We start from the raw sequence: 22045 nt of genomic DNA on the forward strand, positions 1-22045 counted from the left end.
GTACAGCCACTATGGAAAACAGTATGGGATTTCCTCAAAAATTTAAAAATGGAACTGCCTTTTGACCCAATGGTTCCACTGCTGGGATTATACCCTAAGAACCCTGAAACACCAATTCAAAAGAACTTGTGCACCCCAATGTTCATAGCAGTGCTATTTACAATAGCCAAGTGTTGGAAACAGCCTAACTGCCCATCAGTAGTTGAGTGGAATAAAAAACTGTTACATTTACACAATGGAATACTATGCAGCAGAAAGAAAGAAGAAGGATTTCTTACCCTTTGCAACAGCATGGTTGGAACTGGAGACTATTATGCTAAGTGAAATAAACTAGTTGTTTAAAGAATACCATATCACCTCATTTATAAAAGAAATCTAATGAACAGAATAAATTAATGAGCATAACAGAACCAGACGCATGGAAACAAGGAATAGAGGAGAGGGAAAATGGTGGGAAGAAGGGGAAGTGATTAGTCAAAGAACATGTGTGAATGACTCATGGAGATGGACTGTGGGAGCAGGGGATGGGGTGGGATGGGGGAGGGCAAAGGGAGAAAAATTAGGACACTGTAACAGAATAAACAAGAGTAAAAAAGAATTTTTTATTTTGCAATTACAACAAAAAGAATAAAATACCTAGGACAAAATTTTAAAAAGGATGCAAAGGACCTATATACTGAAAACTACAAAGCATTATTAGAACAGATTGAAAAAGATAGAATGAAATGGGACGATATTTCATGTTCATGGATTGGAAGAATCAACATAGTTAAAGTGCCCATATTACCCAGAGCAATATGCAGATTAAATGCAGTTTCCATCAAAATCCCAATGACTTTTTGTTAAAACTTTTTTTCTTTTATTGCTTCTAGAGAGAGGGCGAGGAAGGAAGAGAGGGAAAGAAACATTGATGTGAGAGAGTGGCATCGATTGCTTGCCTCTTGTACACACCCTGACTGGGGACTGAACCCACCACCCAGGCATGTGCCCTGACCGCAATCACCAGAGCCCCTTCAGTCTGCAGGATAACGCTCAACCAACTGAGCCACAGTGGCCAGGGCCCAGTGATGTTTTTTTGACAAATAGAACAAAAAGTAATCAGATTTGCATGGAACAACAAAAGGCCTCTGAGTAGCCAGAGCAACCCGGAGAAAAAAACAAAGCTGAACTCCCTGACTTCAAATATACTACAAAGCAATGATAATCAACACAGCATGGGACTGGCAGAAAAACAGACAGAGAGACCAATGGAACAGAATTGAGAGCCCAGAAATAAACTCATATGTATGTGGGCAAATAATTTTTGGTACAGGAGCCAAAAACATACAATGGAGAAAAGAAAGCCTCTTCAAATAAATGGTGGTAGGAAAATTGGAAAGTCACATGCAGAAGAATGAAACTGGACTATATAGTTTGTTTCCATCTACTAAAATTAACTCTAAATGGATCAAAGACCTAAATACAAGATCTAAAAGAGTAAGTTACATAGAAGAAAGCATAGGTACTAAACTTATGGACCTTGGTCTTAGAGGAGATTTTATGAACTTGACCCCAAGGGCAAGGGAAGTAAAAGCAAAAAGAAATGAATGGGACTGTGTAGAAGCTTTTTATGTTAAACTAAAAAGCTTCTACACAGCAGAAGAAAGAACAGTGCAAGATGTTCTTTCAACAAAACAAAAAGACAGCCAACCGAAGGGGAGAAGATATTTGCAAACAAAAGCTTCTACAAGGCATTAATATCCAAAATACATAAAGAACTCATATAACTCAATACCAAACAAACAAGCAGTCCAATTCAAAATGGGCAGAGGACCTGAGCAGGTACTTTTCCCCAAGAAGACATACATATGAAGAAATTGCCACCCCCTTTCCCAGTGGAACAACAGATTGTGTCCAGGACAACTTATTTCTCATCCACGGTGGCCAGGACAGGACATCCCACATTCCACTAAAATATATAAGCATCCCACCCTTCACATACCTGCTTGTGACGATGATCACATCCTCAGAGATGTTAGCCATTTCTTTGATGGTAAGGTAGCACATCCGTCTCAATATTTGCTGAAATTATTTATAAAGGCAACAGGTTATTTCTAAGAAAACAGTTTTTTAAACTGTTTGAAGTGAGGTCCCCAAGTAGCTATATTTAGAAAGCTACTCTTAAAAAGATTCTCAAGCCCTGGCCGGGTAGCTCAGTTGGTTAAGCATCTTTGCAATATGTCAACACTGCAGGTCTGATCCCCAGTCAGGGCAGGTACAAGAAACAACCAGTGAGTGCATGACTAAGTGGAACAACGCTTCCATGTTCCTCCCTCTCTCAGATCAGTGCATTAAGAGAAAAAGATTCTCATCCACCCAAAAAGTCCTTTCAAAAATATCTGGACGAGAAAATATTTAGAATACTACTATTTGCTCAACTTCACTGGCTATGAGGGAAATGCAAATCAAAACTACAAGAGATTCTGTTTGTCAAGAAAAGTAATAACAAGTTGAAGAGGATATGGAGGAAAAGGAACCTTCCTCCACTGCTGGTGGGCAAGTGAACATGTCCAGCCACCATTAAAAACAGCATGGAAGTTCCTCAGAAATTAAGAGGAGTTACCATTGTGAGCTAATAATCCCTCTTCTGGGTATCTCCCCGAAGAATTTGAAAATATTTGTTCACAAAGATAACACCCCTGTGTTCATTGCAGCATTATTCACGGTGGCCAAGACATGGAGACAACCAAAGTGTCCTTTGATAGAAGGTTGGCTAAAGATGTGGTTTCTCTCTGCAATGGAATACTACTCAGCCACAAGAAAGGATGACAACACAGATGCATCTTGAGAGTATTATGCTAGTGAAATATATATCGATCAGGAAGTTAAGAATCGTAGGATTTTCCGCAGATGTGGGCTATAACTGAAAATAACAAATGAACAAACAAGAAAAATAGACAAAACTCCATAAACACAGACAACAGTGTGGTGGTTACCAGAGGGAAGGTGTGTGTGGGGCAGTTAGTAGGGTAGTAAAGGGGACAGGGGGCCAAATACATGGTGACAGAAGATGATTGGACTTTGGTGGTGGGCACACAGATGGGTCACGTTTCATGGAAGTGTACATTTGAAATCTGTGTAATCATGTTAACCGGTAAATTTAATTTCTGGGAAAGGGTGGGCAAAGTGTGCTGAAACTTTGTCGTGGACTGTATTGAATCTAAAACTCAGTTTGAGGAGAATTAACACTGCGTTGTTGAGTTTTCTCCACAAACATGGTGTATGTCTCCCTTCGTGTAGGTCTCTTTCATTTCTCTCAGCAGTGTGGCAGCTTGTAGCTCACAAGTCTTACCTGTATTTTGTGAAACTTACCCTAAAGTAGTTAATATTTTTATGCTGTTTTATTTCTGCTGCTGGTAGATAGTCTATAGAAATTAAATTGATTTTTGTATATTGCCCGGTGTCTTGTGATCTTGTTCAGTTGAATTATTTGTTCTGGGAGTATTTTGGGAGATTCCTGAGAATTTACTTTTTCATTTTCAATCTGTATGCTTTTTATTTGTTTCTCTTACCTTACTGTCTTCTTGCACCGTTACCAGTATGAATAGAAGTGCTGGTCTTAAGGACATCCTTGCTTTGTCTCTGATCTTTAGGGGGTCGGCATTTAGTCTTTCGCTGTTACGTGTGTTGTTAGCTCGAAGGTTTTCATAGGTGACCTTTATCGGGTTGAGGAAGTTCCTTTCCATTCCTGGTTTGCTGAAAGATTTTTCTCATGAATGGATATTGAATTTTGTCAAATGCTTTTCTTTTTTAGAATATTGATACGGTGAGATGCATTTATTTATTTTCCTGAAAGATAGAAAACCTTTGGTTTCTATTTGTTAATAATATTGGTTAAAGATTTTGAGTCTCTGGCCATGAAATACATTGATCTATAGTTTTTTCTTATGATGTTTTTGCCTGGGTTTTGTAATTGGAAAATGCTGGCTTTATAAAATGAACTGGGAAGTTTTCTTTCTATTCTGCTCTCTAAAAGAGTTTTTGTAGAATCATTCATTTTTCATGAAACATTTGAAGGGATTCACTATTGAAGCCGTCTTCTTTGTGGGAAAGTTTTGGATAGTTAACTCATTAGACGAAAAGAAATAAGGTGCTATTCAGATTGTCTTCCTGAGTGAGTTTTGGTGGTTTGTGTCTTTCAAGGAATTTGTCCATTTTGTCTGAATTGCTGAACTTTGTTGGCATAAAATTGTTCATGGCATGTACTCCCTTATTCTTAGTTTGTAGGATTTGTACTGATGTCTCTTCTTGCATTCTGATGTTGGTAAATTGTACCTTCTCTCTTTTATTCCTGGATGATTTGTTTAGAGGCTTATAAACTTACTGATCTCTTAACAGAACCAGTTTTTGTTTCATCGATCATTCTTTATTGTTTTTTTCTTCCAAACTAGTTATACAAAAAACAAAACAACAAAACCCAACTAGAATGCTAAAAAAACAAACCAGAGTAAGGGATTAAAAAAAGGAAAGAAACATAAATCAAGCAGGATGAGCATAAGTCGTATGATAGGTGGTAGATATAGATCATTATTATCTATGTTAGATGTAAACCGATTTTTTAAATTAAATTTTACATTACATTTACATTAAATTTTACATTTAATGTAAATGAAGAACACAAAGCATATTTACAGAAATTGACTATATTGAGTCATTAAGCAAGACAACAAATTTCAATGGAATGAAATTGTATATACTGTTCTTTAATTGCAGTGGATTGGTGTTGGAAATGAATAATAAAGGAGAAGCTAGGTAATTCACCACATGGTGTTTTTATCACATGTTTTGATATTAGGAACACATTTCTGTTCTGCTTCTAGCCATGAAAGGGCTAGATTTACCCTCTACCATTAACAACTGGAAAATCAAACAAAATATATTTCACAGTAGTTTTTGGCCATTAGATTAATAGGCATCCCAGGGCTGTGATTTGGTGAAAAAGAAGAACAAGGTGAGACCTAGGATTCCAGTAGGTTGTTGCCCAGAGGCAGATCACAGACCTCAGGTCAAGAACGGCAGACTGAAAAGGAACCTAGTATCTCTCTGAGTTGAGAAAACACGTGGAGTTTGGGGAGGCTAAGAATGCTCAAATTGGAAGGGCAGAGTGAGGGGAAAAGGAGATGGGAGGCGAGGGAGGGGTGGAGGAGAGAGGGGAGGGAAAAGAGAAAGGCAGGAGATAGTTCCAGCCGTCTGCTAGAGCTCCCCTTGAATCTTGGGACAAGAACTGACCCACGTATGTGTAAAAGGAAACTACCCATGGCCGCAGGAACACCAGAGCACCAGGAACACCAGAGCACCAAGCTGAGAATAGTTTATATTCCGAACAGGGAGAACAGAAAGAAGGACCTTGTCATCTAGTGCGGTTCCCAGTCAGCTGTCACCTCCGTAATGGGTGTATGTTAGCCTTAGACTAAAGCTTTAAACGCTTAAAAGCAAGCCTGAAAAGTGAAAAACCGATCCCAGGTAACTTTACTTCATGACAGAGTGAACAATACATAAAATACCATGTAAAAAAAAAAGAAAGAAAATCCAGCACGTAACAACTGTGTACTGCATGCAATAAAAAATTACCCATAATCAGGAGAAAAATGGATCAACAGACACAAACTCAGAAATGATAAAGATGATGGATGAGCTGGTAATGACATTGAAACAGCTATTATAGATTTGGTCTAGATGCTTAACAATGTATAGAAAGACATAATAAGAATGAGGGACAAAATAAGACAAGCAGAGAGACCCAGAAATTTATTAAAAAATAGAGAGACAGAAACTATCTCTCTATCTGTCTTTCTGTCATGAAAAATACATTGCATGGAGTTAATAGAAGATTAAAAACTGCACAGGGAAAAAAAGCAGTGGATTTGAAGCCAGATAGAAACTATCCAGAATGGAACAGAAAACAGGCTGAATAAAAATAAGCGGAGCAGCGGCAGCAACATGTGGGATAATAGTGTCAAAGTTTTGTTAGTGGTTCACCTAGAAATTGCAACATGAATTTTTGATTTATCAAAATCTGATATTCATCTTGTCTTTTATCTGGTCATGGAAATCTGAGGACCTTAGGATATGTACGTGAGTTTATAAATGTACATATTTATATATCATAACATTGGTTTTTGTTATTCATGCTGATTTATCCATGCTTTTACCACTTTTTTTTAACAGGGTTTTTTAAAGAGCAGTTTTAGGTTCACAGCAAAATTAAGAGGAAGGTGATTTGATGAAATGCGATTTTGCATATACCCTGACCATGACTCCCTGATGTGCACAGCCTCCCCATTGTCAAAGTGGTGCATTGGTTACAATCGATGGACCTCCATTGATACATCTTAGTCACCCAGAGTCCATAGTTCACGCTGGTGTTCAGGCCTGGTGTTTGTAGGTTCTGTGGGTTTGGACAAACGTATAATGACATGCATCCATTATTAAAATATACAGAGTATTTTCACTACCCTCAAAATCCTTCCTACTCCATCCCCTCCCCTGTAATCCCTGGCAACCACGGATCCTTTTCCACTGTCTCCATAGTTTTGCCTTTTTGAGAATGCCACGTAGTTGGCCTCATACAGCATACCGCCTTTTCAGTCAACTGCTTTCACTCGCTAATTAATAGGCATTTTAGTTTCCTCCATGTCTTTTCATGGCTTGATTGCTCATTCATTTCTAGTGCTGAGTCATAATCTGTTGTCTGGACAGACCACACATTATCCATTCACCTGCTAAAGGAGATCTCGGTTCCCTCCAGCTTTTGGCAGTTGCGAATAAAGCTGCTGTAAACACTCTTGTGAGATTTTTGTGTGGACGGAAGTTTTCAACTCCTTTGGATAAATACCAAGGGGCATGCCTGCACTGTAACGTAGTAGTATGTTTAGTTTGTAAGAAATCACCAAAACATCTCCCACAGTGACTGGACCGTTTTTATCTCCACCAGCAAGGAACGAGAGTTCTGGTTCCACATCCGCATCAGTATTTGGTGTTGTTTGTGTTCTGATTTGGCCATTCTATTAGGAGTATAGTGGTGTCTCATTTTAATTTGCCTTTCTCTGATGACATCTCATGCAGACAATCTTTTTACATACTCACTCGCCATTTGTGTATCTTCTTTTTTGTTTATTTTTAGAAATATTCATTGATTTGAGAGAAACATTGATCTTTTGCCTCTCATATAAGCCCCTACTGGGGATTGAACCCACAGCCTAGGTATGTGCTCTGACTGGGAATTGAACCTACAACCTTTTGGTGTACAGGATAATGTTCCAACTGACTGAGCCATACCAGCCAGGACATCTCTGTATCTTATTAAGTGAGGTTTCTGTTTAGGTCTTTGGCCCCTGTTTTTAATTTAATTTTAATTTTAATTTTAATTTTTTTAGTTGATTTTAGAGAATGGGGGGGTGGCGGAGAGGGAGAGAGAGAAACATCTGTTTGTTGGTCATCGGTTTCTTATATGCGCCCTGACTGGAGATCGAACCCTCAAACTTGATGTACTGGAATAATGCTCTAACCAGTGGAGCTACCCACCCAGGGCTTTTTGATCCATTTTTAAATCAGGTTTTTGTTTGTTTGTTTTTATTTTTGACCTTTAAGAGTTTTTTTGTATATTTTGCATAACAGTACTTTTTTCAGATATGTGTTCTGAAAATATGTTCTCCTAATCTGTGGCTGATCTTGTCATCATCTTGACACTGTCTTTTGCAGAGAAGTTACTAATTTTAATAAAGACTAGCTTATCAATTATTTCTATCATCACCATACCTTTGGTACTGTATGTAAAAAGTCATTGCCATGGCCTAGGTGGTGTGGCTCAGTTGGTTGGAGCATTGTTGCATACACCAAAGGGTTGCAGGTTTGATTCCCGGTCAGGGCACATGGCTAGATTGTGGGTTTGAACCCAGGTTTGGGCATGTCTGGGAGGCAGCCAATTGGTGTTTCTTTCTCACATCAGTGTTTTCTTTTTTCTCTTTCTCCCTCTCTCCTCTGACCCTCTCTAAAAAACCATGAAAAGGTGTCCTTGAGTGAGTATAGAAAAGTCATCACCATACCTGGGTCATTTGGTTTTTAGAAGAAAGTTTTACAGTTTTGTACTTTACACTTAGATCTGCGATCCACTTTGAGTTAATTTGTGTGAAGAATGTAAGGTCTTTGTCTAGACTTGGTTTTTTGCCTGTGGATGTCCAGTTGTTCCAGCGCATTGTAGGGCCTTTTCTCTTTAGTCAAGGAAGGATCAGTTGACTCTGTTTATGTGAGTGTATTTCTGGGTGGTCCATTTTATTCCATTCATCTGGTTGTCTATTCTTTTGCCAATACCCACACTGTCTTGTTACTATTTATCACTTTGTTCCTTTTTACTCTTCATTCCTTGCTATGTTTCTGAGTTATTATCCAGAATAATTTTCCCTGTGTCTGAAGAATATACCTTTTAGAATTTCATCCTTCCTAGATTTTAGGTACTTTATCCTCTGCCAGTAAGAACCTAGCCTTGGGGACTTCCGCCAAGATGGAGGCATAGGTGGAAACACTGTGCCTTCTCCCACAACCAAGTTTGAATAAAACAAAAGTTTGGAGAAACAAAGACACAACCAAAGGACAGAAAATTGAATTATACGAAAGTCCGACTACATCTAACCGTTCAACGGGGGACGGTAAGAGGGGCGGAGCCAGCAGCTAGCAGGGTCGGGCAGGACAGGGCCCCCAACCCAGGCGTGCAGGCAGACGAGAACCAGTTGGGGTGCGGGGCAGACCTTGGGCGCGTACTCGCGCACAGTGAGACAGACCACGCAGGCCCCAGGGGGCGAGGGCTGACGGCGGTGGCACACTCGCGAGCAGTGGGACGAAACGCGTGGGCCAGGTGACGGCAGCAACTGCGGCACCGGTGAGGGCCGTGGCAGCAGGCGGCGGAGAGGACGCCATAGTCCCTCTTTGACCCCGCCCCCACATACAGCGTCACAACCCAGCGACTTAGTTGCCCTGCAATACCGGTGAGAGCCATTGTTGCTCTTTGACTCCGCCCCCACATACAACGTCANTAGAAAATAGATAGGGGGGAGGGCGAGAATAATGGGGGAAATATAGAATCCAAAGAACTTGAGACACGTGGTTATAAACTAAGGGGGGCAGAATGGTGGGGGAGGGAGGGTGGGGGTGGAAGGAATTGAAGGGGGGGAATAGAACAACTGTAATTGTATAATCAATAAAATATATTTAAAAAAAAAAGAAAAAAAAAAAGAACCTAGCCTTGTACTTCTGTGGCTAGGAGTTTGTTTTTCTGTTTTTGGCACCTAGGCAGTGCACTTCATTTTGTCCTTGACTACGTATTTACATGTTCGTTTCTATTTTATTTAGCGTCTCTGAGTTATTTGTTTAGGCAATATATTTTGGTATTTAGGAGCCCATCTTTTTCAACATTTGTATCATCACTTTTAAGTTTGAATCATTTTGGCGGGCACGAGGTAGTGTCTGAAATGTGGTTTTAATTTTTTCTATCTTCAGTTTTATTCTGCTTTCTGGTAGATGTGTGTGTTGCGGGGTGGGATTATCTTCTGCTCTGATGTTTTAATTCTTATGTTCTTTTTCCTTCTCATTGGACTGTCATGTCATACAGGTATATTTGCCCTGGTACTGGCTTTCTCTTTCTAGGAGTGATTTGTTTGTGTGCGTTTAGTTACTGTGAGAATCCTCACTCCCTCATTCTCTTTTCTCAATGGGCTCAGGAGTCCCCACCAGATTCTTTCTACGGGCCTGCGCTCCGAAGATAGGTCTGATGTATTTGGGTTGCACTACTTTAAGACATTTGAATGAGGCTAGACAGGCTAAAGGAACCAGTGCTCATAGTGTATGAATAAATCAGAGATCCAAGTGAGGAGGAAAAGTTTACACTTATTTTAGATTCAGGTGTCCACCTAGAAATCTTGATAATTGAAAATGGGAGTTGGTTATACAGCCCCACAAATACTTTGCAGAAAAACATCTGTGTATGCTGAACCAAGGAAAATGCAGAGTCTGCCCATCTCTCTGTATGTATTTTTAAAGAATTTTAAAAATACATTTTTCAGGACAAGTCTTTTAACACTTTGAAAATCTTAAGTCTTCGGACTCATACTGTCAGAGTCCAACTTCGGATGTCACTGCATAAAAACCCGTGTAATTAGCTGAACTTTTGAGTTTTCATCTAGATGCTCCTCAGTGTCAGTTCTTAATTATTCATATTAGCAAATAGTAGTATTCTAAATATTTTCTCGTCCAGATATTTTTGAAAGGACTTTTTGGGTGGATGAGAATCCTTTTCTCTTAATGCACTGATCTGAGAGAGGGAGGAACATGGAAGCGTTGTTCCACTTAGTCATGCACTCACTGGTTGTTTCTTGTACCTGCCCTGACTGGGGATCAGACCTGCAGTGATGACATATTGCAAAGATGCTTAACCAACTGAGCTACCTGGCCAGGGCTTGAGAATCTTTTTAAGAGTAACTTTCTAAATATATCTACTTGGGGACCCCACTTCAAACAGTTTAAAAAACCGTTTTCTTAGAAATAACCTGTTGCCTTTATAAATAATTTCAGCAAATACTGAGACGGATGTGCTACCTTACCATCAAAGAAATGGCTAACATCTCTGAGGATGTGATCATCGTCACAAGCAGGTATGTGAAGGGTGGGATGCTTATATATTTTAGTGGAATGTGGGATGTCCTGTCCTGGCCACCGTGGATGAGAAATAAGTTGTCCTGGACACAATCTGTTGTTCCACTGGGAAAGGGGGTGGCAATTTCCTCTAGTGGAGAACGCCCAGGGCCCTTGGCTGAAGCAGCTTTTATTGGTATCTGCAGGGGTATGCGGTATGCAATTAAAGCTCCTCAATCAATGCCCAAAGGCTATAGTTATAGAAACTGGAGATTATCTATAGGTAACAATTGAAGGGACCCAGAGATTTGCCTCAGGTCAGGGTCTGCTAGACGTGCTGATGCCAGGTGGTGGTTAAGGTATGCTTCGTGAGATAAGGAGCTCACTACTTTTGGACTTCAACATCTGATATGCCGCAACAGGGCTATACAAAGCAGAGGAAGCCTCGAGGGGTATAATGCATTCTTTAGGCTTGATCTCCCATGGAATGCGGGTGCTACTATCGGGTCATGCCTGCCTCTAGCATTCCTGACTCTGGAGACTTCCAGGCCTCTTTCAAGGCCTTGCTCGCCTGGGGCTACAGTCTCATATACCACACAAAGCCATCGCCAAGAGTGGAATATTTGTAATTCTCTTGATACTAAGTTTACCTGACTACAAGAAAGCCAGTATGAATTTAAAAGAATATATTCTCTTAAAGCATTCTTTTCTGAAATATAGTGTCATGTAAAAACCATCCCTGTCCGGTAGCACAAAGAAGTCACAAAGGATAATGCTAATAAATATGATCACATTTTAAATGTTTATAAAAATATATAAACAAAGCTAAAGAGTGATACACTGAAATAAAATATGAATATAAAATATAAATAATAGAATGCACTCATACTTCAAAAAATTCCGAGTGATAATTCATAAAATAACCAAGGGATCTATATATTTTTAAATAGTCATTTCCACTAGTAACCAGAAAATATAAATTAACTTGAGAATGAGTTATATTTTTTACCCATCAAATTGGCAAAAAAGACAAAAGGCAGTCAGTACGTGGAAGGGAGACTGATGTTTTGCATATAGAAAGAAGGTAGAATAATAAATTGATTCAGTTTTTCTAGAAAGCAGTTTGGCAGCTTCTGTCCAGGGTTTGGAAGGTTTCACCCTCCGCCCCAGTGAGGCCGCACCTGTGCAGCAGGGCTCCGAAACCGGTCCGAGAGCACAGGGGACTCTCACACGGCGACGTTCACCGCAGCATTGTTTACCCAGGCAAAAAGGATGACACGGGTTGCATGTCTGCTATTGTTAAAAATTACTTTATTAGTCATATTTCATAATCTGATTCTCTATTTTTTGAAAATAATTTTGAAACATCTTTAATGATGTGGGGAAGTCCTCAATAAAGTGCTGAACTAGAGTTGGACCCAAGTCTGTACGTGCAGTATCGTCTCACTTTAAAAAGTGTTTTATATATGTACGGGAAAACAGGTGGGTGGAAATACACTGGCGTTACCAGGAGGTTATTTCTGGATATTTGGGAGTGGTAGTTATTTGTTTTCTTTAAACTTTTGATAATTTTTAAATGTCCTAGAATGAGCATATAGAGTTCTAAAACATATGACAAGTGCTATTTAAACATAATTGCCTTATTAATTATAACTCATCTGAGTGAATATGGTTTTTGTGAAACAGTACATTTCGGAGGTGCCGATGCAGCGTCTATTAACAAAGCTTTCAGCAGGAAATAACAGAAAGGCAGATGGGAATAGTCACTGAAGCAAAGTAGACACAGAGGAGCTGACGTTGGTTCAGGAGTCTGACCATGGTAGGGCTGGCGTCTCTCGAATTCGTGTGGACGTTCCCCTGCGGCTGCAGAACGGAGGCCCGAATTACTGGCAGTGGGAGGGGTCCCGGGAAGGGGCCAGGGAGGGCGGCACCACCTGCCTCTTTTATCACGAGTGCAATGGCTTCTCCCAAGGCAATTTTTAGATTTCATTTGGCACGGCTGTATTGTATGACTATCCTTAGGAGTCAAGGAAAGTGAATATTTAGCTTTCATAGCCCAAGTATTAGGGGCAGGCAAGGAGGAAGCGGTTGAAAATAGGCATTGGATTAGCCAGTGAACAGTGCTGCAAGAAACAGAAAGTCTTCACTTAGGTTGCTAGCTTCACTAAATATTGGAAAAACTAAAAATAGACAAGTCAACCATGGATGGGGGTTATTTGTTTGTTAAGCTGTGAATACTTCCCTGGGTCTTCTTAGGCTGCCTAGAATCATGGTTGGTCTCCAGCTCATTTTAAGTAATTAGTAAATGTAGTAGGCAGAATAATCCGCTCCCCCCGCCCCCCAGATATCCCCACCTTGATTCCTAAAGTCTGTGTGCAGGTTCCATTACACAACGAAAGGGAATAAAGTTGCTGATCAGCAGATGGGGGAGGGGCCTGGATTTTCCAGGTGGGCCCAGTATAAGGATGAGCGTCTTGAGAAGTGGAAGAGGGAGGCTGGGGAAAGGGTCTGTGAAGAGATATGATGATGGGAGCTGGGCGATGGGGAAGGGGGCCTGGAGCTGAGGACTTTTGTTTTGGGTGGAAAAGGCGAGGAAATGGATTCACCCCTCAAGCCTCCAGAAAGGAATGTAGCCCTGCTGACTCCTTGATAAGCCAGCGAGACCGGTGCTGGGCTTGGGAGGCGCAGAACTGTAAGGTAAAGAAATGAGTGTGGTCTTGAGCCTTGAAGTTTCTGGTAACTTGTTACAGCAGCAATAGGAAAACTAATAGAAGTGTATTTGCAGCATAGAAGGGTATCAAGTCAGTATGTTACATGCCTTATACTGACACAATGTCCTATGTCAATTATATCTCAAAGCTAGGGGGAAAACTCAGATGTTTAGACCTGGAGGTGGGGTGCTGCTGTAACAAATATCTAAAATGTGGAAGCCGCTTTGGAATTGGGCAGTGAGCAGCCAGCTGCTGGAAGAATTTCGAGGAGCATCATAGGAAAAATCTGTCTTAACTTGAACAGACCGTTAGTAGAAATATGGATGCTAATGACTCTGCTAGACTGAGAACGAAGTGAGGAGCGGAAGGAAGAAAACGTGTATCACCTCAGAGAATACGCAGATCGTGCGAACAGACTGTCAGTGTAAATACGGGCCTTACAGGCGCTGCGGCGAGAGCTCAGAAGCAAATGAGGAGGATGTTGGAAGCCGGAGGAGAAGGGGCTCTTGTTATACAGTGACAGGGAGCTTAGTGAGGTTGTGTCCTGCAGTTACGTGGCAACGCATTTGAGTATTTAACTGAGATTTCCAAACGGACTGTTGAGGTGTGGCCTGGTTTCTTTTAGTGACTTAGAGTAGAATTGGAGAGTACAGAAACAAATTGAAGAGAGACCTGTTAAACAAGAACCAGGAGTTCTTTACAAAAATCCAATCCTTATGTTGTACACCTGAAACTAATATAATGTTATATCTCAGTTGTACCTTAAAAATTAAAAAAAAAATTAAAAGAAGAAGCGGGGAAAAGGGCCAGGAGTTCTTGATCTAACATTATATTAGATTTTGGAAATTCTCAGCCTACCAAAACGGCAAAAAATGCTAAAAACAACAGATCTGGTTAGAAACCGAGCTCTGGAGAAAAAGTCAAAGGAGTTACTCTACAGCATTTCGCTAAAACCTCAGACGGATTCAAAGGTCAGAGTATTCACTCACACAAAACACTCTGAAGAGATCAAGGGTGTGACTCATAGATTCCCTCAGCTTCCAAGCAGAAGCCGAAAATAGAGGCCGGATTATCTAGGCAAGATCTCCGGAGGAGCCCGCGTCTGGTGGACTGAGTCCCTGTGCGTACACCGCAGTCCCGCAGGCTCTTGAGAATCCTGTATCAGCAGCACCAGCAGCAGCACTGCCAGTTTGGGCCGAGAGGGACAGAGAGGATGAGGTGAAGGGAGGCTGTCAGAGCCCCGAACTCTGCAGGCAGGAAACAAGCTGCCTTTGACCCACAGGGAGGTGGCTTGGGGAGCAGAGGAGCAGGCCCAGAGGGTGGAGCAGAGAACCGTAGGGAATTTCCCTCAGGCCTTGAACCCTTTTCCAGTTTGCCTGTCTGGATTTCAGGTTTGTGTGGGACCAGTCACTCTTCCCTTCCTTCCACTTCTGTTTTTTGAACAGAAATGACCGTAGCTGTTCCCCTGTGGCAGTCCCGCCCTTGCATTTTGGGAGTCGAGGACTTCTCCCGTCACAGGTCCACAGGTGGAGAGGGGTTTTGCCCCGGGATCGATGAATTATACCCAGAGCCTCACCCACACCTCATTTGGTTGGTTTTGATGACACCGTTAAGACTTTTGAGTGAAGTTTATATGAGTTCTTGGGCGCTTTGCCTTGATGGTAGTATGTTGAGATTTGAGGGGTTCTGGGGATGGATGGGGTAAATATGTGGGGGTCAGCTTTGCCTGTGAGAGGGATATAGACCGGCTGACACAATGGTTTTGTTTTGGCCCCTGGGGCCTCTGTTGGACTTCTAACCCGAAGAACTATAAAATAACTCATTTTCGTTGTTTCAAGTCATTAATCGTGGTCACTTACCAGAGGAGGCTGAGAAAACTAATATAGTAGGTGACCGTTCTGCCTACGTAGATAATTGTGTTAGCTCGGTAAGAAACGAGGAGATTCTTAGAAAACGTGAAGGCACGCACTTCGTAACCGAATCTATAGGGGTGGCCAGTGAGCACATGGAATTGCACTTAACATGATTAGTTATCAGGAAAATGCGAATTAAAGCCTCATCGAGATACTATTCCATACCCACTGGAATGGTGAAAATAACGAAGCCTGGCTGTACCCAAACCAAAAAGCCTGCTTCAGTATCCCATATACCGGACAGTTGAAACCTGTGTGCATTGTAGGTGGAATGTAATGTTCAGCCCTGTGGAGTTTCTGGAAGTTTGTTTGAGCCGAGCGGCCGGCAGGGGCAGGGGAGCGCGGTCACAGACACTCCCGAGCAGTGGCAGTCGGCCGTTTTCACCTCACGGCGCACGTACATGCCTAAAACATCAACATACCAAAATGTGGGGGTTTTTTTGCATTACAGAAATATAGGTAAAATTTTGATTCATTCACACCAGACAGTTATTGTGTGGGCTGTTGTCATCTTTTGACAATCTAAGGGAAAGGAGGTCAGCCCCCTTTTCTAAATGGTCAGGTGTTGGAGGTTTTAAAAATTCCAGTGGCACACCAGAGTGTCTCTTGTGGCACAGTGTTCGAAAATCACTGCTCTAGAGAATAACAGTCTTGTAGTTTCCTGTCTGTGTTTGGCCTGATTATGTAAAGGCTGGAGAGAGCAGGTGGGGATTGGATTATGGGATAGTTAACCAGATTATGTGCTCTCTGGAGGGTGGTTAGGCTTCTATCAAAGGTGTGTTAACCTGGATGCACAGAAGCAACAGGCCAGGGCTGGCTCAAAGCAAAGAGAAACCTTTCATTAGAAAGCTATATGCCTGGGGTGTGGCTGCCCACCATGACCTGCCCAGTTAGGAATTTATGACCTGATCACCCCGTAAGGTTACTTTCCACAGAACCCCTTTTCCATCCATAGTAGAATAGTACATTCGCCTTAGAAAATGCTTGTCTGCTTCTTCAAGTTAAAAATATAGTTGCTCTGTGACCGGTAATTCCACTGCTAGATATCTACCCAAGAAGAATAAAAATATATGGCCACAAAAAGGATTACAGGGATTTTTTGTGGCAGCTTTGTTATAGCCCTAAAACTGAAAACATCCCAGAAGTTCATCCACAGGTGAATGGAAAAGTAAATTGTGGTATATTAATACCATAGACGACTCCTCGGCAATAAAAAGAAAAAACTGCTGTTTCAGGCAACAACATGAATGCATTTCTAAAACATTATGTTGGAACAGAAGGAAACAGGTGACTCTCTTTATGCATTTTAAGACCAGCCACAACTCAGCTGTGTTGATAGAAACCAGAAGTCTGCTGGGCTGGGGGCATTGCCTGGGAGTAGGCATGAGAGAACTTTGAGACGATGGAAACCTTCAGTGTTTTAAGTGGAGGTTACATGGGTGATCACAATTGCTAAAAGTCCTCTGACTCCACACTTAAGCTTTGCATAAGGTACAACTCAGTTTTTTAAAAAACCCCAAACATGAAGATAGTTGAGGATGGTCAAGTATATTGACAGTTTGATCATAGTACTTCCCTCCCAGTCTGATGAGACAAACCCAGTGAGAACGTATGCATCTGAAAATTGCTTTGAATTTAGAATGAGTCCTGAGCGTGGTCTGTCACTGGAGTTAGAGGTAGCAATGACGGTGTGGTGGGGTTGGCTATCAGGGTGTGGTAAGTACCATCCCAAGCCTCAGAAAGTCACACCAACAGTTCACAGACTGTGATTTAGGAAGAAATAAAGAGGTCGTAGAAATCGTTATCTGGCTGGCAGTTTTGGAGTCAGTTGTGGAGATAATGTGAGGATTTGGGTAGCGGGAAGACAGTACTTGGAGGGCCCTGGAGGAACTGAGAAGCTACGTTCATCCACTTCCTTGGTGAGAGAGATTCCAGCCCGAAACAGCTTTTCTGCTTGAGTGGCGCTGCTGTCTCTGAGTATCACATCAGAGCGGTCACTGCCAGGGCTTGGCTTAGAGCAATAAAGGCAAGGAGACAACGACTGTGACTTGATTTAGCCACCGCCGTAGTGGCAGTTCTCTCGCACACGTCTCTGGTAACCTCCTAATTGCAAAATCCAAAAGCCAGTTTTCAGTCCACATTTTACTTGGCCTCTCTGTTTTCACGTGGTTAGATGTTCCCTGAAGTTCTGCCACCCTTGGCTTTCAGAAGGGTGGTCCTACGTTCCCTCCTGTCTCTGAGTGCTCCATTGTATCCCTTTCCCGAAGTCACTGCTTATTTTCTGCCGGCCACCTACACATTGGCATTCCCCGGGCTTCGTTTCAGTGCTGTGGCTGTTTCCCACACTCACCCTTCTATTTGATACCCTGTATCTGCGTGCATGCGTCTCCCTGTGCCTGCAGTTTTACCGTTTCCTTCTTCAATAGCTTAAAACATCACTGTACACGCGGACTTCCCTGTTCCCGACAGATCAGTCATTGTCTCCCCTGTGGTTCTTACAGCACTTCTAATTTCTGTTCCGGTAGGTAATGTATCGATTGTGGGGGAATGTTTTGTTTGTGTTTCTCTGCCCTCTCTACTGTTAGCTCCTTGAGAGCAAGGACCTTGTCTCATGTCACTTTGTGTCATCAGTCGCTGGAATGTGTCCCTGTGTGGTTTAGACATTCATTAAAAGTTTGTTGCATGAAGTAAGCAAAGGATAATCCACTGTTTCTCTTTCATCAAGGGGCTAGAAACAAAAATTGTTTCTCTCTCCCCCGTCTAAAGAAAGCAGTCACACATTGGAAGAAGTAGAGAAATATGGGTGTATTAGTCATCTTTCTGCAGAGAGCAGAAGTAATAGGATATAGATAGGCACATATCTATAAATCTTTATAAATAGCCATAGATATATAAATCTGTAGATATGTGGTAGGCAGTCAGACATGAGCAGAGCGGGGCCGTTGGGCCAGGTACAGGTCACTTGGATTGAAAATCCTGTGTGCCTACCAAGGGGCAAAACTGGAAAAACAAGGACCTCACCTGCAGGGTTACTTTTCCTTCCCTAGAACGTCTCTGGTCATTTGATTTAGACCCCCTGACCTTTCATATTGCTGGACGTGTAGTTCAGACCCTCCCCTGACCTTTCCTCCTGTTGCTAGTCATCCAACATGACCCTCAGGGCGAATGAACAAGGAGATGAAGAATAGCCCTTAAGCACTAAGCCTCCAGGACAGTGAAGTTCTGACCTGAGTCAAATACATCTAGGCTCAGTTGTGTTTCAGCTGCAGGCCCAGAAAAGCAGCAAAACCAGACAAGGGACACCATGGCTGCCTTTGGGACAAGCTGCAATGACTAATGACCCCTTGCCCTGGTGCCAACCAATCAGTGGAGACCATGACCCTGAAAGGGCACATCTGGAAAGCTGATGAATATTCTATTCATATCCTCCCCTGGGACCTCCCCCAAAACCCCCACCCTTAAAAGCCCTAAGGATGGGGGACCCAGCCTGAGCCTTTTCAGTCTCCCTGCTCTTCCCCCACCACGCACTTCACTGCTACCCTTCTTTCTCCTGAGCTCCAAGGGCCGCCGCTTTTGCCCCTGTAACTTGCTTCCGGAGCCCGTTCTTCTACCACTCATTTCTTCTACCTCTGTGACTTTCTAAATAAACTTCCTCTTGGCTCTGAATTCTTCCTTAGCCAGAACGCAGGTACCGAGGTTGCTGCGCTGAAGTCTGACACCCGGTACCAGTCTCACTGCCAACACATATATGGATATCTATATCTATAGCTATATGGAGATAGGGAGAGGGAGAGCGGGGGGAGAGAGATTGATTGATTGATTAGGAAGCATTGGCTCATGTAATTATGGAAGCTAAGTCCCACGCTCTGCTCTCCCAGAGTGGGAGGCCCAGGAAAGCCAGTGGGGTGGTTCCTGTTCTCACCTGAAGGCCTGAGACCCAGGAATGCAGGTGTGTGAGGGCAGGAGAATGTGGTGTCCCGGCTTAGACAGAAAGCAAATTCTCTCCTCTTTTTGTTCTGTTCAGACCCTCAGTGGATTGGACACGATGCCCACCGGCATTGGTGAGGACAGTCGTCTTTACTGGGTCTGATTCAGATGCCAGCCTCTTCTGGAAACACCCTTAGGAACACACCCCAAACTTGTTTTACTAGCTTTCTGGGCATCCCTGAGCCCAGTCAAGACAAGACATGAAGTTAACTGTCACAGTGGGTTTCCTGGGTGTTGAGAACCTTCCTGTGTCCTGCTGCCCTCCCTGCTCCTGCCCAGTTGACAAGGAGACTGCCCTGATTTATTTGGATTAATAACTGTTCTCTTTTAAAATGAAATTGTGGAAGACTTTTGAGGAATGATGATGAATGTGATGCCAAGACTTAAAACTTCCTCCTCCAAGGCCTAATGAAGTAACAGTGAATAAATAAGAGGGAAAGCCCAGGATTTCTTAATTCTAGCCAAAATTGAGTAAGGCCACTGCAGGCTAACTCTCCCAGTGACCACAATAAATCCTCCAAAACAAGTGGGAAAAGCAGCTACCTAGGGCCTCTGAAAAGCAAACACAGTGATAATAGCAGGTGAAGTGGGGAGAGAAAACGGTAATTAATGAATACAGATGTGGTAACAGTGCATTTCACGGGTCTGACCCAAGGGCAGGCCGAATGAAGACCGGGAGAGAAGCCCGTGTCTGTGGCTGGAGCACCAGGTTAAATAAAAGGGCCCCGTGAGCTGGAGAGCATGGGGGAGAATCCCGGTGTGTTTTACCCTTTCTCTGTTTGCTTCCAGTCCTGCCCTGAGGCCAGCCTCAGTTGTGAAACAGCTTTGGTGTGACTAGTGTTGCAGACACCTAAAACTCCTGAGGTGAAACCCGTCCCCGTGAAAAGGGGCCCCTCTGTGTGAATGCTGGGGGGAAGCCCATGTTGTCTCTCTGTCTCCTTTTACGTCTTGAGGACCCACTTGCACAGGATTGTGCAATTGCACAAAGAGCTCAAACTGAGTGAGTCCCGTGTTTCAGATCAGAAGAACCAGGGCAAGGGGGCCTTGAGAAGCAGCATGGGAGCAGTGATATGCACAGAAGGCCAGTCAGAACTTGGGGTCTGACACGAGAAGGGCGGAATGCTTGCTGAAGCAGTCGACATTCCTCAGAGGCTTCTAACAGGACCCGGAGTCTCATGACAGTGTCAGAAACGTCCGGGTACAATCCAGTGCGAAGTCAGCCAGGAGAGGCCAGTCCATTCTCAAGGGAAGGGATCGTCAGTAGGTGCCAACCCCCCACTTACCTAGATTTGGTGGTAAAGACTTGAAAGCAGCTAATGCAGCCCTGCTCCATAAAGGGGAACACTTTCGAAATAAAAGAAATTTTTAGCAAAGAGCTATATGTAAAAAAAAAAAAAGAAAGAAAATTTTAGAAATGACAGAGTACAATATGCAAAATATGGTAAAAATTCGTTAGATAGCCTCTAGAGCAGAATGGCTTTGTCTGAGGAAAGGGTCAGTGAGCTGGAAGATAATTTGGTGAAATAATCCGAACTGAGAACAAAGAGGAAAAAGTAAATTAGCTTCCTCTTTTTGCTGGGCGTAGAATCCTGGGCTGGCAGGTCTGTCTGTCTGCTTTCAGTCCTATGAAAATGTTGTGTTGGTCGTCCTAGGGATCATTCTAGAATCATTTCCCTTCAGCCTGAAACACTTGATTTAATACTTCCTTAGACATATTTCATTTAATATTTAATGGTGACAAATACTCTTAGTTTACCGTCATCTGAGGAAGTCTTCAGTTTTACTCGTGGGAGATATTTTTAGTAGATACGGAGTTCTGGGTTGTCCAGTTTCTTTTGTTTTAGGGTTTTAATGATGGCGTTCCATTCATTGTCTTCTGACATCTGTGTTTTCTGGTGAGAAATCCACAGTATTTTTAACTGAAGTTCCCCTATATGGGATGTGTTATTTTTGTGTAACTGCTTTCAAGAGTTTTCCTTTATTTTTGGTTTTGAGCGGTTTTGTCATGCATCTGGGTATGGAATCTTTTGAGTTGGTCTTGTATGGGTTTCACTAAGCTGCTTGAAACCATAGTTATGTCTTTCAACCATTATTTCTTCAAAATCTTATTTGTGGTACCAGTCCCTTTCTCCTCTTTAGGCACCAAGTGACACGGCTGGTTCCCCACAGCAGCCTTCACCTAAACACGCAGCTCGAAAAACCCCATTCCAACGACGCATAAGACTAAATAAATACTCAGGGATAATTTTGACAGTAAATGCACAAAACTTACATATAAAGTAAAATCTTTAAGCCCCGAGAGACTCAAAGGTTACTTGAACAACTGCGAAGATATCCACTGTTATTGAACAGGTCAATTCAGCATTTTAAAGATTTTAATCTTCCTAAATTAATATATAAATTCAGTACAATCCTGATTTAAAATAAAACCTAATGGGTTCCACTATGGAGTTAGAAAATATGATACTAAAGATTATGGGGGGAAAAAAGCATGTTAGAAGTGCTGGGAAATGACTGGGAGAGGAAGACCGTGAGGGAGGACTCACCCTCCCAGTCTGTAAATGTTAAGGCCTGTGAGGGTAGAACAGTACAGGGCACTCACACGTGGACAGACAGGCAGACCAGTGGGACAGAATGTGCCATGATCTGCATCTTTAGAATTCTCTGATACAAATGGAAAGTACAGAATTAGACCCAAATACACACGGAAGTTCAGTGTATGGCAAAGGAGGCAGGCATCTCTTTCTAATCATGGAGTAAACATGTGCTTTC

General features: G+C 42.4%; 1 protein-coding gene and 1 long non-coding RNA gene across 2 annotated transcripts in view; one reads left to right on the top strand and one right to left on the bottom strand.

Annotated features, from left to right (window-relative positions):
- COPG2 (coat protein complex I subunit gamma 2) overlaps positions 1 to 22045 on the top strand; it is a 136679-nt gene that overhangs the window by 10994 nt on the left and 103640 nt on the right. The window contains exon 5 of the mRNA XM_037049185.1: positions 10603 to 10682. Coding sequence (XP_036905080.1) covers positions 10603 to 10682 — 80 coding nt within the window. The remainder of the gene's footprint in view (positions 1 to 10602; positions 10683 to 22045) is intronic.
- On the bottom strand, positions 1981 to 18260 carry LOC118989146 (uncharacterized). Its single transcript, XR_005066960.1, has 3 exons — positions 18249 to 18260; positions 17721 to 17724; positions 1981 to 2061 (listed from the first exon to the last, which is right to left on the bottom strand). It is a non-coding gene; the product is annotated as an uncharacterized LOC118989146 (long non-coding RNA).

The sequence above is a fragment of the Sturnira hondurensis genome, unplaced genomic scaffold, assembly GCF_014824575.4.
Source record: "Sturnira hondurensis isolate 20B ecotype Veracruz unplaced genomic scaffold, ASM1482457v3 Scaffold0006437, whole genome shotgun sequence".
In the NCBI taxonomy this organism is placed as follows: Eukaryota; Metazoa; Chordata; class Mammalia; order Chiroptera; family Phyllostomidae; genus Sturnira; species Sturnira hondurensis.